This window comes from Chroicocephalus ridibundus, chromosome 3 (genome assembly GCF_963924245.1).
Source record: "Chroicocephalus ridibundus chromosome 3, bChrRid1.1, whole genome shotgun sequence".
In the NCBI taxonomy this organism is placed as follows: Eukaryota; Metazoa; Chordata; class Aves; order Charadriiformes; family Laridae; genus Chroicocephalus; species Chroicocephalus ridibundus.
The window spans coordinates 96790988-96805329 of NC_086286.1; the positions used below are offsets into that span (position 1 = coordinate 96790988).

Consider the following 14342-nt stretch of genomic DNA (forward strand, 5'->3'; position numbering starts at 1 on the left):
CTCCTCAAGATGGATCAATTGTCCAGGACTGTATCTACTTGACTTTTTGAGTATTTCCACAGGAGAAGACTCCACAACCTCTCTGGGCAACCTGTACCAGTATTTGACCACTCTCACAATAAAAAAGTGTCTTCTTGTGTTCAGCTGGAATTTCCCATTTTTTAATTTGTGCCCATTGCCTCTTGTCCTGTCACTGTCTTCTGCCAAGGAGAATCTGGGTTCCTCTTCTTCATTCCCTCAGATTAGGTATTTTTATACACTGATAAGATCCATACTGAGCCTTCTCTTCTCCAGGTTGAAGAGTCCCAGCTCCCTCAGCCTCTCCTTTTATGAAAGATGATGCAGTACCTTTAACCTGCTTCGTGGCCCTACGCTAGACTTACTTCAGTAAGCCCATGTCCTCCTCGACATGGTCTCACCAGTGCTAAGCAAAGAGGAAGGATATTTCCCCTAATCTGTTGGCAATCCTCTTCCAAATGCAGCCCAGGTTATTGTTTGCCTTTTTTTGCCACGAGGGTGCATTGCTGACTCAGTCTTCTTGTTGTCCAGGTTCTTCTTCACAAAGCTTCTTCCCAGACAGTTTGCTTCCAGTGTATATTGCTACCTGGGGTTATGGCTCCCTAGATGCAGGATTTTGCATTTCCCCTTGTTGAACTTCATATACTTTCACTTCCCCCAGTCTCTGCTACATTCTGCCCCATTGCCCAGGTTGTTAATCAAGATGCTGGACAGTACTGGCTGCAGTATTGAGCCCTGGGGTACACCACTAATGATTTGTCTCCAAATGGACTTTGTGGCACTGATCATAACCCTCTGGGCCCAGTTGTTCAGTTGGTTTTCAATCCACCTCACTGTGCACTTACCTAACCTGTATTTTGTCAGCTTGTGTATGAAACTGAAGTTATGGGAGATAGTGAGTGTCAAAGGCTTTGCTAAAGTTGAGGTCAACAACATCCACACTCACCTATCCACCAAGCTAGTCACCTCATTGTGGAAGGCAATGTAGTTGATCAAGCATGATTTCCCCTTCACAAATCCATGCAGACTATCCCAATCACCTTCTTCTCCTTCATGTGTTTGGAAATGGTTTCCAGAAGGATTTCCTCTATCACATTCCCAGGGACTAAAGTGAGGCTTACTGGCCTGTAGTTCCTCGTATGCTCCTTCTTGAAGCTTGAAGTGATATTTACTCCCTTCCAGTCTTCAGGACCCTCTACCAGTCATGACCATTCAAAGATAATCAAGAGTAGCCTTGCAATGACATCAGCCATCTCCCTCTGCACTTGCGGATGCAACCCATCAGGCCCCCTGGTCCTCCATCTGAAGCTGCCTGGGTACAAGAGTCCAACAGCAAACAGTTACTTCAGTAGCACTTGGGTCCTGTCCCTTGTGACCATCATCATTAAGGATGCATATGCTGGACAAAGTTTGCTGGTGTCTTCTTTGTGCACTTGTGCATGAACTGCTGTGCGAAGTGCTACACATCTATTGGCTGCTTCTGTTATCATTGCACAAACCGCTGCCTCACCTGGCTCTTATATAGCCCTCTTCCTGCAGACACCCTTTGATCAAGGACAGCTGATGGAACTCGTTACAAGCTGCTAGAGCTACCCTTACCTTAGCCTTATGTGGCAGCAGCAGGTACCCTCAGTTTCCTCCAAGGTTTCCCAGAAGTGCCCAAATCCCAGAAAAAGTGCTCAGAAGCTCAAGAAGATACCAAGAAGGTCTCAAAGAAGCAGAAACCGCTGTGTATGTTACCTGCGTGCTGGGCCTGGCTCTTCTACAGGCCAACTGAGAATGAAAAATGACCATTTCTACTTTTCACAGTACAGCTGCCTAGACCAGTTGCTTTGATACTTTGCATTAAGAGATTTTTTGGAATTCACTAAAATATTATATTAAAAAATTAAATAATTTTCAGAAAAAATCAGTATATATCAAAAATGCATCAAGTTCAGGGAAATCCCTGCTACAAAGATATCCAACTGAAATTAAGCATTAATTTCCAAAACCTTTGGAATTATATCCTGAAAATATAAATTTCACTTCACTGCATTTAACATAGTAAAGACAGAGTCTAGAAAACTCCATGCAGTGTTTAATTACAAATAGTAGAAATTTTAAGACAGTACAGCAACATGACAAAATTATTTCAAGACTTTAGAAAATTCTTTACGTGTGGAGCTGAAGGACCTTAGTTGAATTTTCTCAAAAGGAAATGGAGTGGTGATTTGATTACAGAGAAAAAACTTTAAATATCTCTTTAATGTAAAGCAGACATTAAAAAAAGGGTTGTTGGAGACTTAAGCTCCACTTAAGCCAAGTGTAAAACAAAAAGCACATTTTGAAATGTGGCGTTGACAAGAAACACTGGAACAAAGAAACCAAGGAGACTCGTGAAGTCTCTTGTCTTTCAGGTGGAAACTGTACTTCTGTGAAAGATATACTTAACTAAAGTGCAGGAATATTGAGAAAAAAATGATGAAGCTCTGCATAACACAGGAAGCCAGAAAGATGGCGTAGTTGTCCACTGTGGTTTAAAATCTACACAATACCAGGTTAACACCCAATCTTTCTATTTTTTCTTGATCAGTAATATGGGACCAGGGACTTTTCTGAGCAACGTGTAATTACCTTCTGAAGCTCCTGATGTCATTCCGAGCACTGGTGTAATAGTATCAAGTTGCTGCAGCAGTAACATGCCGCTCTGAATGCCTGAAGCCAACAAGACGGACACTGAAAAATTATGTATGAAGGTAATACCCACAGAATGGTCTATCGTCTGTCATTGCAGGAATGAGGCAAAGGGAATCAGGAGCTGTCTCTACTGGCCCACTTCTCCCCGTGACCAGAATTAAAAACAAAGGCTCTCACTTAGCAACGCCTCATGTGTAACAAAACCACTTCACTAAAGATAAGAGAGCTAAAAAATTATACTAGTCACCAGTGGCAGAACAAGGAGAAACACCGGTCTTTTTGGAAGAACAGCAAAGATTGGAGGACTCCTTTTACCCAGAGGAAAGCACAATGCTGGCTAAGACTGTGGGTGGAAGCGGGTACCATGACAAAAACAGAAACATAAGGGCAGTACATGCTCATACAAAATTTAACTAAGTTCACTGAAGAGATTGTCATGACAAAAAAGACCTTTAAGTGAGATATTTCTCAGTTTGGTTGAAGAATCAGAAATAAATTCACTGGATGGACTCTGGATATGGACAGATTATCATGTAGCCGTTACTACTTCTGCCATAACCGTTATGTTCCTTTTCGAAGTAACACCCTAAATAAGGACGCACCATGTATGATGAATCACTGAATATCTTCTATTTTGGTAGAGCTACAACAAATTCTAAGTAGCTAAATGCTTCTTTTGTGTAGATACAGAAGCCTGGTAGTAAACAGAAAGCCAATTGCTTCACCTTAGCTCACAACTCTGTTCCTCCTTTTTTATTGCTCTGCAAAGAAAACAAGCTATTTAAGTCTGAAGATCATTATTTGTACTACCTTATTGCTCATAAGCTTGCTCTGTTCTCCTGCATAAACCAGCTACATGCAGAATGAGAAGACATAACAAAGGAGATGAGAGGAAAAGGTGCTACAACAGGTGGAGAAAGAATGGGAACTAACGAGTTTACTTGTATAAACATAACAAATACACTTGCTAAATACTGGACTATTAATGTGTTTGTTCATTCAGAAAAGAAATACTTATACATTTTGCTACTACATCAGTATGAAAGAAGTAATATGCATAAGAATCCAATTTCTATTTATCATTGCACTAGTTCTTCTCCATGACTGCACCACTTCAATTTTTTAGTGAGTTTGGAATTTTCTCTTAAGCAAAGCCAAAAAATAGCGCATGCATCCTCATACAGGATACTTTAATGCTGCACAGATCTAGTCAAAGAGCTTTCAAGGCTTCATATCTCTCATTCTGAATGACCTCCCTACAACACATTTCTGTAAACACATCACATTACTGTACACTATTTTCTGCAAACTCTTTTTTCCTTTGGGATATCTGGAAAGCATCCAGGGAGACCAACTCAGACAGCATACATTTCACACACTTCTGTCATCATGTTCCATGGCTGACTTATTTGCGTACCATCGTTTAAATGTGTAAGAACCTAAATTGCTCTTTGACGTGGGAGCAAGATCATATCCCAGCATGATCATATAGTAGTAATACATCAGATCACCAAGCCAGAGAAAGTGACATATTTATTATTTTAATAACCACATGTTGGCCCAAATGATACCATGTAACTCTATCTACAGCGTATCCATTGAACAAAAGCTGTTACCACTTTATTTGAAATAACGTATTGATCCCCCTTTGCTTTTGAAATGGATAACTTGCAGTCATCATCTAATTCTGTGATGTAAATTTGCACTTGTAAGCCAATTTCACATATATGTTAATAAGTATTTTAAAGTTGGCATAACTTTGAACTAAAAATCTACAGTTCAGTTACTCTTCATGTTTATTATAATTATACAATGATATATAATTCTACTTATTCTATTTCCATAATTATATGTATTTTTACTATGTAATTTTTGATGCCGATTATTCCTGTGCGTTGAAAGAAATACTATTACCCAGACTTATTCTTCTTAACGGGGGTACATTTGGCCTGGTTCCCTCTATCGTGAACGCATGGAGATGGGTGCCCACTCTGGGACAGGGCCCCATCTTTGGTATTTCTTAGTAGTTCTAATACTAAACTTGGATGATATAATAAAATCCCACTTAAAACACTCTGACAACCAAAATGCATGGCTCAGGCCAGTTCCAAGAAGGAATGGCTTTTTTCCTTCCCTTTCTATCTCACTTACATGCTCAGAACTTACCCGAGTCACTGGCTCTAACATGAGCCTGTTTCTTTGAGTTTTTGACAATATCACAATTAACACTGTTCATTTCCCTCAGTTCCTTATATCTTGCTTTAATGTGTGTTGAGTGGCCTCTAACTTACACACTTAATGATTCTCCTCTCAACTCCTTATTAATCTAAGCCTAGTTTTCAAAGGAGCTGAACACCTAAAAATGTGCTGAGGTAAGCGGGAATTAAAACTTTGAATATAACAAGTACAATGTGAGTAGAAAGTTTAATAATAATTCAGGTTCTCAAAGCGTGGCATCCAAATTGAATACTTTCAAATGTTTTGGAGTGTTTTGGGGTTTTTTTCCTAATGTGTTACAGTTCCAGTCTGCAAAATGGGCATAATACCACTTTTACGGCTGAACAATATGTTGCAGAAAATCCATCAGTTAGTTACACAATCAATATTATGCTTTAATCTTCAAAAGACAGTCCATGACAAAAGCAATAACTTCATATAATGTGAAAGATTTGGAGGATCTGCTGGAAGCAGAGCAGAGGAACATGACATCTATAATTTAATAACAAGGAATATTTAAAAGCCATTAGATGTGCACTGTCCAGTTTGTCATTAAAAAGAGCAGAGATCTTGTTACAAACAGTATATTACTGTGTAATTAAATGTATTGGAAATGCAAATGCACATGAGAGTTGAATTAAGATTGCAAACTATGTTATTAATGCTTGGGCGGAGGTGGCCAGCAGAAAGTGTATTGTTGTGAGCATCTCACTGGTAGCAAGATAAAGACAGATGCCGAGGCTGTACAGTCTGCTGTTCCCATTGTTTGGCTCAAGGCAACTGTGTGCATGGCTGAGATTATAAAACAATCAGCTCTCCTGTTTTTATAGATATCGGAGTGAGACGGCAGTTCAATTTTATGTGCGAATAGGAAATGTCCATGATGAATGTATCAAGACCCTAATTCCCGCTGCAAAATGGAAAAAAAAAAGTATTTCCAAATTCATTTATCCACTGTTATATATTACACAGTGTGTTAACTCTGAATCTTTGCCTCAAAAATTAAGAAGTGCAGAGTGATTTATAACTGTTCCAAAAGGAGAACTAATAAATTGTGTGTTTCTGCAGATTCAATACTCCACAGAAAAACACTTTAAAATATGCTAAATTTGGATATCCATAGCTTTGCAGTATCCTGGATATTTAATTGCTTAACAGGAAGAGCCATAGTAATTATAAAATCCTTGATAGCATGTTAATATGCTAGTAAATATGCTTTAATAATATATTCACCACAGAAATTTTGATTCTCCCTTACTACATTGACATTTTCTGAACAGGCTCTCAGTCTTTTCTATGAAACTTAAATAACCTCAGCTTTCAAATTTGCATGTTCAACTTAAGTGAAATTTAGTATTATTTTAACAATTTAAGAAAAACATAAAACATAGCTTTGGGGCCTACATGTCTTTACTCATTTTAGTCAAGAACTGGTCTTCTGTTATTATTATTACTATTACTAGAATTATTAAACTGGCCTCTAATAACTCACTGTAGTTGGCTAAGATCAATGATGAGTAATACTAAATCCTTCCACTTCAGATAATTTAACTGAGATGCTAAATATCAAGATGCCTAAACGGCCAAGAATTATTGAGAGACCCAACTTCAAAAGCACAAACTGGGCACAATTTAGTTCATAAAAATACTGAAATGTTTGAGTCTGAACATAGAACAGACTAGATTATAAACTCTCAAAACGGAATTATTTCTTGCGATACCACAATCACAAATATTCATTACCTGTTCTACTGAACTACCAAATTCTGTAAGTCAGGGAAAACAAAAGCATAACACAGAAAAACCAGGCAGTCAGTCACTTATTATATTAAAATTCTGAATAATCAAAGGTTTATTGCATGTCTTGGGCACAATCTCTTCGCCCCCAACCTCACCCTCCCCTTACTGTATCTCTCTTCTTTGTATATATATATGTTGGGCTCTGACATTTGCATAAACGCATTTACAACAAAACTTGGGTCACTAGTACTGGTTTCTGTTAGTATTTTAGATAATGACTCTAAAGTAATATTTTTATGTATCTTAGATGTTGTAAGGTATGGCCTATCCCCACAACAGAATGAAAACTTCTAAGCATTTTTAATATTCTTTCACTTGAAATTACAGCAGAAACATGTTGCACAAATGACAATATCTACACCTGTGCTGACAGTCATTAAAACACTTTAGATAGTTGAAATTGTTAAATCTTCAACTGAAGAGAAACCTCAAATGCCAAAGCTCAGTTTGTTGTCAGCGTGCTTCATACTCAGCTGCTACCTTCCCATTTTTTATTAGTGCTTAGAAAGAAGTCACACATCAAGGTCAGTTAGCACGCTCACCAGTTGTTCTCCAAGTTTACTCACCCTTTGACCTTCTTTGCCAGGTGGACCTTGGGGACCCTCCAATCCTGGCAAACCCTGAAAATACAAACATTAAACATTAAACAAATATAACATTCAGTGTTATTTTCAACCTTTATTATGCTATAGAAGTAAGACTAAGCCAAAGAGCCAGATGTCGAGACCAAGCACTTATTTCTAATAATAAAAATAGATTATTCATAATAAATTCTTTCAGGATAATTTTATATTCAGAGAGAAAAAATGCAAACAATAATTATTAATCACATTTTTCCATATCAAGGCTGCATCATTTGGAAAAGAAGAGGTAAGTCAGCACTACTTAAGCATTGTTATATTTAACTACGGTGTTATTTGAAAAGTGATTTATCTTGTTAAGTTGGGATGCCATAAGAAAAAAAGAAAAAAAAGGTTATAATAAATGAATGACAACTTATTCTAGAACTCAAATTCAAATATAGGCACTGAAGGGGGAGGGGAAGGGAAGGGAGGGAAAAGGGGACTAAATATAGCAGACGGCCTTATGCTCGCTGCATTGTAAGAACCAGCCCTGTGCAGCTTCCTCTGAGCCTGGCTCAGCTTTTCAAACCCCTTCAGACCCCTTCACAGTCACAGACGGAATCACAGACTGTTTCCGACGCTTTGGGGCTTTAATTTTATATCTGATTAACGGACAATATAATCATAAAGCCTTCAAATAACAGCTCTGTACTTAGAACAGTGCCTCTCCCCTTTACTTTATGAGTCACCTTGGAAAATAATTTTTAGAAAAAAATCACTTCGAGGAAGCTATCCAATTTCCATTATAGCAACAAGAAATATGAAATCACCTTCAATGTAATCAGCAAAGAGCACTGAACAGTTCTACTTTGTATAATTAAAAAAAAAAGGGCTTGAATGTAATACTGCATATTCTTACAGGGTATCACAAAATTATAGAACTTATGTTTGGTTATTGAAGAGTTTGATATACTAACATTTAAATTCTTAAGCATTTAAATTATTCAGACTCAGGTATTGCTTCAGCTTGAGTTATGTCTTTAGTCAAATTCTGAGCTCCTTATTTAGAATCAATTACACACATTTATTGCCCCAATAAGAGTAAACTGAAGCCCCCCGAGAATCATGGTTTTAAAAAGTGTCCAGATTTCCAGAAATTAATTTAAAAAGTTCTGCTTTGATCTCTAATTCCCAAGATAAACTTGAGAAAGTAAGTGGGCATGTCAAAGCTGCTAGCTCATATATCTTCAAGGGATGTTTTAAGTTGATTAGAATGAAGTCTGACTTCAATTTTTAATAAAAGTAGACAGTTCAAGAATTCTCCTGTTCCTATCATTTCTCTGCTTTGAAACACTGACGCTAGAAGAGTACTTCAGACAGTGTTTCACTAGAGCATATTTCTCCTTTCACCTCAGTTTATGATGTAAACAAGATAAGGTTTAGGATCTTTTACAAAATGATGGGCACCATTTCCATCTTTCCCCACACGTTTAGGGAAATAGAATACGCATGACAGTGTTGTGTCCAACAAATAACTTATGGTAAGTTAATTACAGTGCAGTTATGCAGCTTTTACATGCACAGACCCATAGCGCAGTATGTGAATGTGACCTCTGCAAACCTTCTCTACTTTTTCCTCAAGGTAGTTTGGAACTTGCAGAGAATTCTGTCTGTCCAGCTGTTAGCAATATTCTACCTTTGTAGAGAAATTCTGGGAATTCAGGAAGAGGTGGAGTTTTGTTTTGTTAATATTTCATTTCTAGTGACGACTTTATGCAGGAGAATGAGATGAGAACCTGTAACGTCTGTTTTACGGAGGAGGAAATACTTAGCCTCACGTATCTGTACAATAAGGCTCCAAAGGGACAAAAATTACACAGGAATGTAACTGCACAATAATGATAATTAATAGCCAACATTTTTGTCCAAGAACTACTTTTATTCTTTTTCTTCTCTTTACAATATTATTGTCAAGAAAAAGGAACCAGATAAGGAGGTTTATCTTCGAGGAAAGGGAGGAGAGCAGCTTACAATTGGTAACTAGGCAGGGAGGACTACCCTGTACAAGGAGCCACATCCTGACATTGAAACTGAGGTAAAAGTTCACACTAACTTCAGTGGGATCTTCGGTTTAAAAAGTGATAGGACAACATGGGCCATATTAACTAACACGGCTGTAAAACTGCTGTTGGAAATGGTAACGACTTAGCAATGCTATCCCTCTTCAGCACTGACTGGATGAGATCCTGGAAAAACAACTGAAGAAGAAACCTGCAGGAGGAATGAAAATGAAAACAGTGAAATCTCTCTAAAGGGACGAATAAAACATCCCCTGTTGAACTCCTACAAAACTTGGCAATGAATGTAACAGTTTAGCACAGAAAAGAAGTATGTATTTGTAGGAAGGCAGACCAAAGTATCTACTTAGGTCGTATCCCTATGTGATTCCTGGAGATCTCCCTTTGGAGATCAAAGATCAGATTCTCCACTCCCTCAAATCACAGAAGGCACAGCAGGTAGACAAATCCCATGACAGGAGCCCACCACCAGAGACAGAAAGGGATAGGAATGGACTGACCGTGGCCTCACAGGATATGCCGTCGATTCTGTTGAAAACATTTACGTCAGAAGGCAATCTATTTTACCTGTACCATCTCCCCAGTTAAACAACATCCAAAGCAATTAAAATGTGTCACCCTCATAGTCTTGCACTGGCAAAAGGATGGGTATGGCAATGAGCAAAAGGAGGAAAGGAGGTGTAGGAACAGCACAAGTGAGATAGAAGAACAGCCTATTCCTGCATCATCAGACTGGCAGGAAAATATAATGCATCCTTACAGGTGGCCTAATATGCACGGGATTTTCGTGACTCTGCCAGGCCACCTCTGAGGTTGGACGGTGCTACCTACTTCATGGAGAAGCGAACTAAAATAACGTACGCAGTTTTTTGGGCTTGTACCTGTCATGGGCAAGGCAAGCCCCTTGGAGTTATGTGCCTGAAGGAGCTGAGGAATATGAAGTGTAAATGCCTTGAACATTACCATGAAGCTTGGGGGAAAAAAGTCAGTAAACTGGAGATGGGCTCAGGTGCATCTGAAACTTAGAAAATCTATTACAATGAGTGAGGATGGCGATGAAAAGGGATAAATTGTGACGCACAGGCAGGCACAAGTAGGCTGTACATAATCTTGAACATTAAGAACAGAAACTTGTGATTTCCTTTATAAAAGGTAAACCACAAAGGGAAGCATTGGCAAGGGAAAAGATGCTGGTTGTGAAGCTAGATAGAGAAAAAGCAAGCATTGTGTGAAGCACAAACTCATAGACATTTAAACAAAGTATTGTCAACACTTAGACTCAGCTTTAGTCAAGGGAATACAGGAAAAAATGACAGGTTTAAAAAATGCTGTAGTAAAAAAAGTGAGCTTTTAAAAGAACTTGCATCTCATTGAAAATATCTGTAGGAATTAATATTTTAATACTTACCAGTTAATAATTTTGCAAGTATAAGGAGAGAAACGCTACAAAGCATTATTAAACTTGAGATGGTAGAAGAAAAATGTGTTTGGAAGTGATAGAAAAATCAACTAATAGTTCAGCCAGTTAAGCTGGTTTAAGTTTCATAAGCTATCACTTCAAAATGTATTAGTTGGCAGGTAGCTATCAGAAGCCCTTAATACAGAAGGGCTAAAATCCTGTCATGTGACCATGTGGGTACAGAAACACGTTAAGATGCCTGATACATCATGACAAGCATCCGCAGAGACACAGTGGAGGCTTGTGTCATAAATTTAATAGCTCGGAATAACTGCCTAATAGCATACTCTGAACAAAAGCAAAGCATTTACTGTGACCTCTTCATGAATTAAAATAAAAAAAACTCCAACCAAAAAAATCCCAGCTGAAGTGTAAGAGTGAAGTTACTTAAAGTTGTTATTTGTGTTACTTCCTCCGGAAGCTAATGGCTGATACCAGAAGTGTTTAACAAATATTAGACAACTAAGTATATTTTTGGTATTCTGAAAGTTGTTTCAAAACGTAGCTGATAGTTTTTGAAGCAGAAGGCTAGGCAGCTGCCTTATGCACTCACAAGTAGTGTTGCTGAAGTGGATTCTGAGCAATGCAGCCTTTCCTTCTCAACACAAATAAGAAATAAAATTCAAATGCTAACAATAAGAAGGCAGGTCTAACTAAGGCACAAAAATTATTTTATTATAGACCTTTACAGTCTGTTTTCTGTGTTCCGAACATAAACTCTCACCCATTTTTTTCCTTACTATGAATTCCAGCAAACGTATGACTTCAATTTTTACTAAGTAAATACTACTAGACACGGAGAAAGTGCATGTAGTTTAGTTAGATGAGTGAAGCAAGGAAAGAGACAAAGCCTAAATTAGGTACACAGAAACACCTCTTAGTAGTATAAGCATAGGTTATTTTTTTATCATTTGAATAGGCCAGCTTTTATAATGATAAAACTTGCTACTTTAAAAAGACTCAGCTATAACAGACATTATTTCGCCAAGCAATTTGTAAATAATATGTTTATAAATAGAAAAGTATAGCTCTACTGAAACAAAATCAACAGAGACTTTTTTTTACAAGCAAACTGGGGTCAAATCCCACTGCAGGGGCTTGATCTAGTTCTTCGACACAAAGTTCTCACCAGGAAGAAGAAAAGCAGTCACACGTTGATGAATTACATATATAATGATCTCTCTCTAAAGCCCACAAGTAGGGGAGCGTAGAATCACACAAATGAATAGTCAGGCAAAACGTGACCATGGATTTCCAGATTCCTGATGTAACACAGCGTGTGATCACGGTAAACTGCTGCAGCCTGACAGACTTGAAGAGCATTCCCCAGCCACCCAAATACTGCTCATGGGATGGATGGTACTGCTATGGCTGCACTCAGGCAAGAATGCCTCAGCTAGGCAGGATGCATCAAGATGCAGTTCAATTAAGGCTTAAAATAATCTACTTATCTGAAGGTGTTACCAGACAAGTTCTACTGCATGGGTCATGACTGTCACCATGATCCTTCTAACCTATTTTGAGGGTATTTTCCTCTTTGGCCTGTTTGTCCCATATCATTGGGAAATCAGTGGCTTCCTCTCATGTAAGGAGGGGCAAGCAAAGGAGCTGAACTATAAATACCTTCCCCACAATCAAGATGACTACAGTGTTGGTAAAGATATCTTCAAGCCAGTTTACTTGCTGCAACTGTCCTGCTGCCCTACCTCAAAAGCTCAAACAGGAGGGTAAGGAAGAGACCTTAAAATACAGCTATGATGGTTTCCTCTTCTTTTCCACAAGATTGTCCATCACCACCCACACAGAAACCCACACAGCCCGTAGACACATCTTACTGTTACAAAATTTTGCTAAAATGGTAAAAATGGCACAGGAAAACCACAGATGGATGATTAATTTCTTATTGTATTACTGTTTTAGTGAGGGAAATTAGATTACCACTTATTTCAACTTGAAAGATTTGGAGCCCACGTTTGGCCTGATATTGCTACTGCAGTAATCGTACTGTTTTGCTTGGGAGTGCAAAGTGGAATATGCCATGATTTTGCTTTTAAAACTGCTGCCAACCCACTTACTTCTGTGGGAAAGGAGACAGCATTTAGCAGAAGTATTTCAGTCTGCCAGAAAACATGATCAGCTACATTTTCATGATAATTTATTACTGAAGCAAACAGAAAATATGTTCCTCACTGATCTCATTATGCTTTGAGTTTGGTCATTTCTGTAGCTCTCTCTGGTAACTTAACTTGAAAACGACTTTGCTTCAGAGGCAATCATTTCAAAGGGAAATGGGAAGAGTAATTTCACAGAAGTTCACACTTTATGAATGTAGTACTTTTAATAGATGGGTTTATTTTCTAAGCAAAAAAAAAAATAAATCATTTTAAATCCTGAGGAGTAACTTGAAATTATTCTTTACCTTGGTGCCTACTGCATATGGGACTATTCTCAAATCATTCTTCTAATGAAGGACATATAAATCACATTCATGCCAATTTAGCAGATTGCAAATTTTTTTAAAACAAATTTTCTGTAAGGCTAAGACATCAATCTTCACTTGTGCCTTCAGTATCAATATTACTGCATAAAGAAGACAAAAACCAGACTGAAACTGCTGAAACATCTTCTATTTCACTAAAAGGATAATCCAGTAGGATCTGCTTCCATACTTAAAAAACATTTTTTAAAGAAGAGAATATTTGCAAGTCATACTGTGAGAGTTAAATATCACTATATCTGATGCAAAACAACTGAACGGTTCAGTATGTTTGTTAAATTAATACACCTCCACTAAAAAGCTCAAGTAGATATAATTGAGGTTTTTCTTAGAGGGATGTATATGGAAACAAGGTTTAGAATGAAAATATAATTTTCTGTCTATACTTTCTTTAGTGAATTAGAATGGCTCTCCTTTAGTTTATATCACTCCATGAAAAGAAAGGGAGGATAAATTAGTTGAGATGGTTACTAATGGGGGTGCGTGTCCTCTTCTTAAGTAATACAAGTTATTCAGATGATTTATTTTTTCAGTGTGAGACAGGAAAGGAATAATTACACTATGTCTGAATGCACCAAATGAATAAGTGACATTCTTAGGCAGCATTGCCGGAAGTGAGCTGCAATTTTAGCTTTCCACCAGTAACTGCCGAAGCTCCAAGGGGAAAGCTGCGTAATCTGTTGCTGATGTTTGTTTAGGGAGGGGAGAGCCAAAAGTGACGGTGGAGCTTGCCTGGGCCTGAATCTGCAGCTTCCCGCGGCCGCACTTGTGCGCCAGCTTCCTTCGGCTCGATTTAACCGGACCCAGGAGCCAACATTCCAACTATCTGTTTAGTAAGCAAGTCTTGGGGACTTCTGTCTGTGACCAACTTAAGCCTCGGCTTTCTGCGTAAACACTTGGTGCCATCTGGATGACTATTTTATAACTCCCGAAAGGGATCGGTTCGCAGGAACGTACAGACGGACGCTCGTTTTCCTCAGGAACTAAAAGCAGCGTATCAAGTGTCGAGAGGAATAGTTATCATATATTTT

The 14342-nt window shown here is 38.1% G+C and overlaps 1 protein-coding gene across 6 annotated transcripts in view; it reads right to left on the reverse strand.

Moving 5' to 3' along the window:
- The window catches only part of COL19A1 (collagen type XIX alpha 1 chain), a 220136-nt gene that overhangs the window by 85995 nt on the left and 119799 nt on the right, over positions 1-14342 (reverse strand). For all 6 annotated transcript variants that reach the window (XM_063330245.1, XM_063330242.1, XM_063330244.1 and 3 more), the window contains one exon: positions 7281-7334. In XM_063330245.1, the coding sequence (XP_063186315.1) occupies positions 7281-7334 (54 nt within the window). The remainder of the gene's footprint in view (positions 1-7280; positions 7335-14342) is intronic.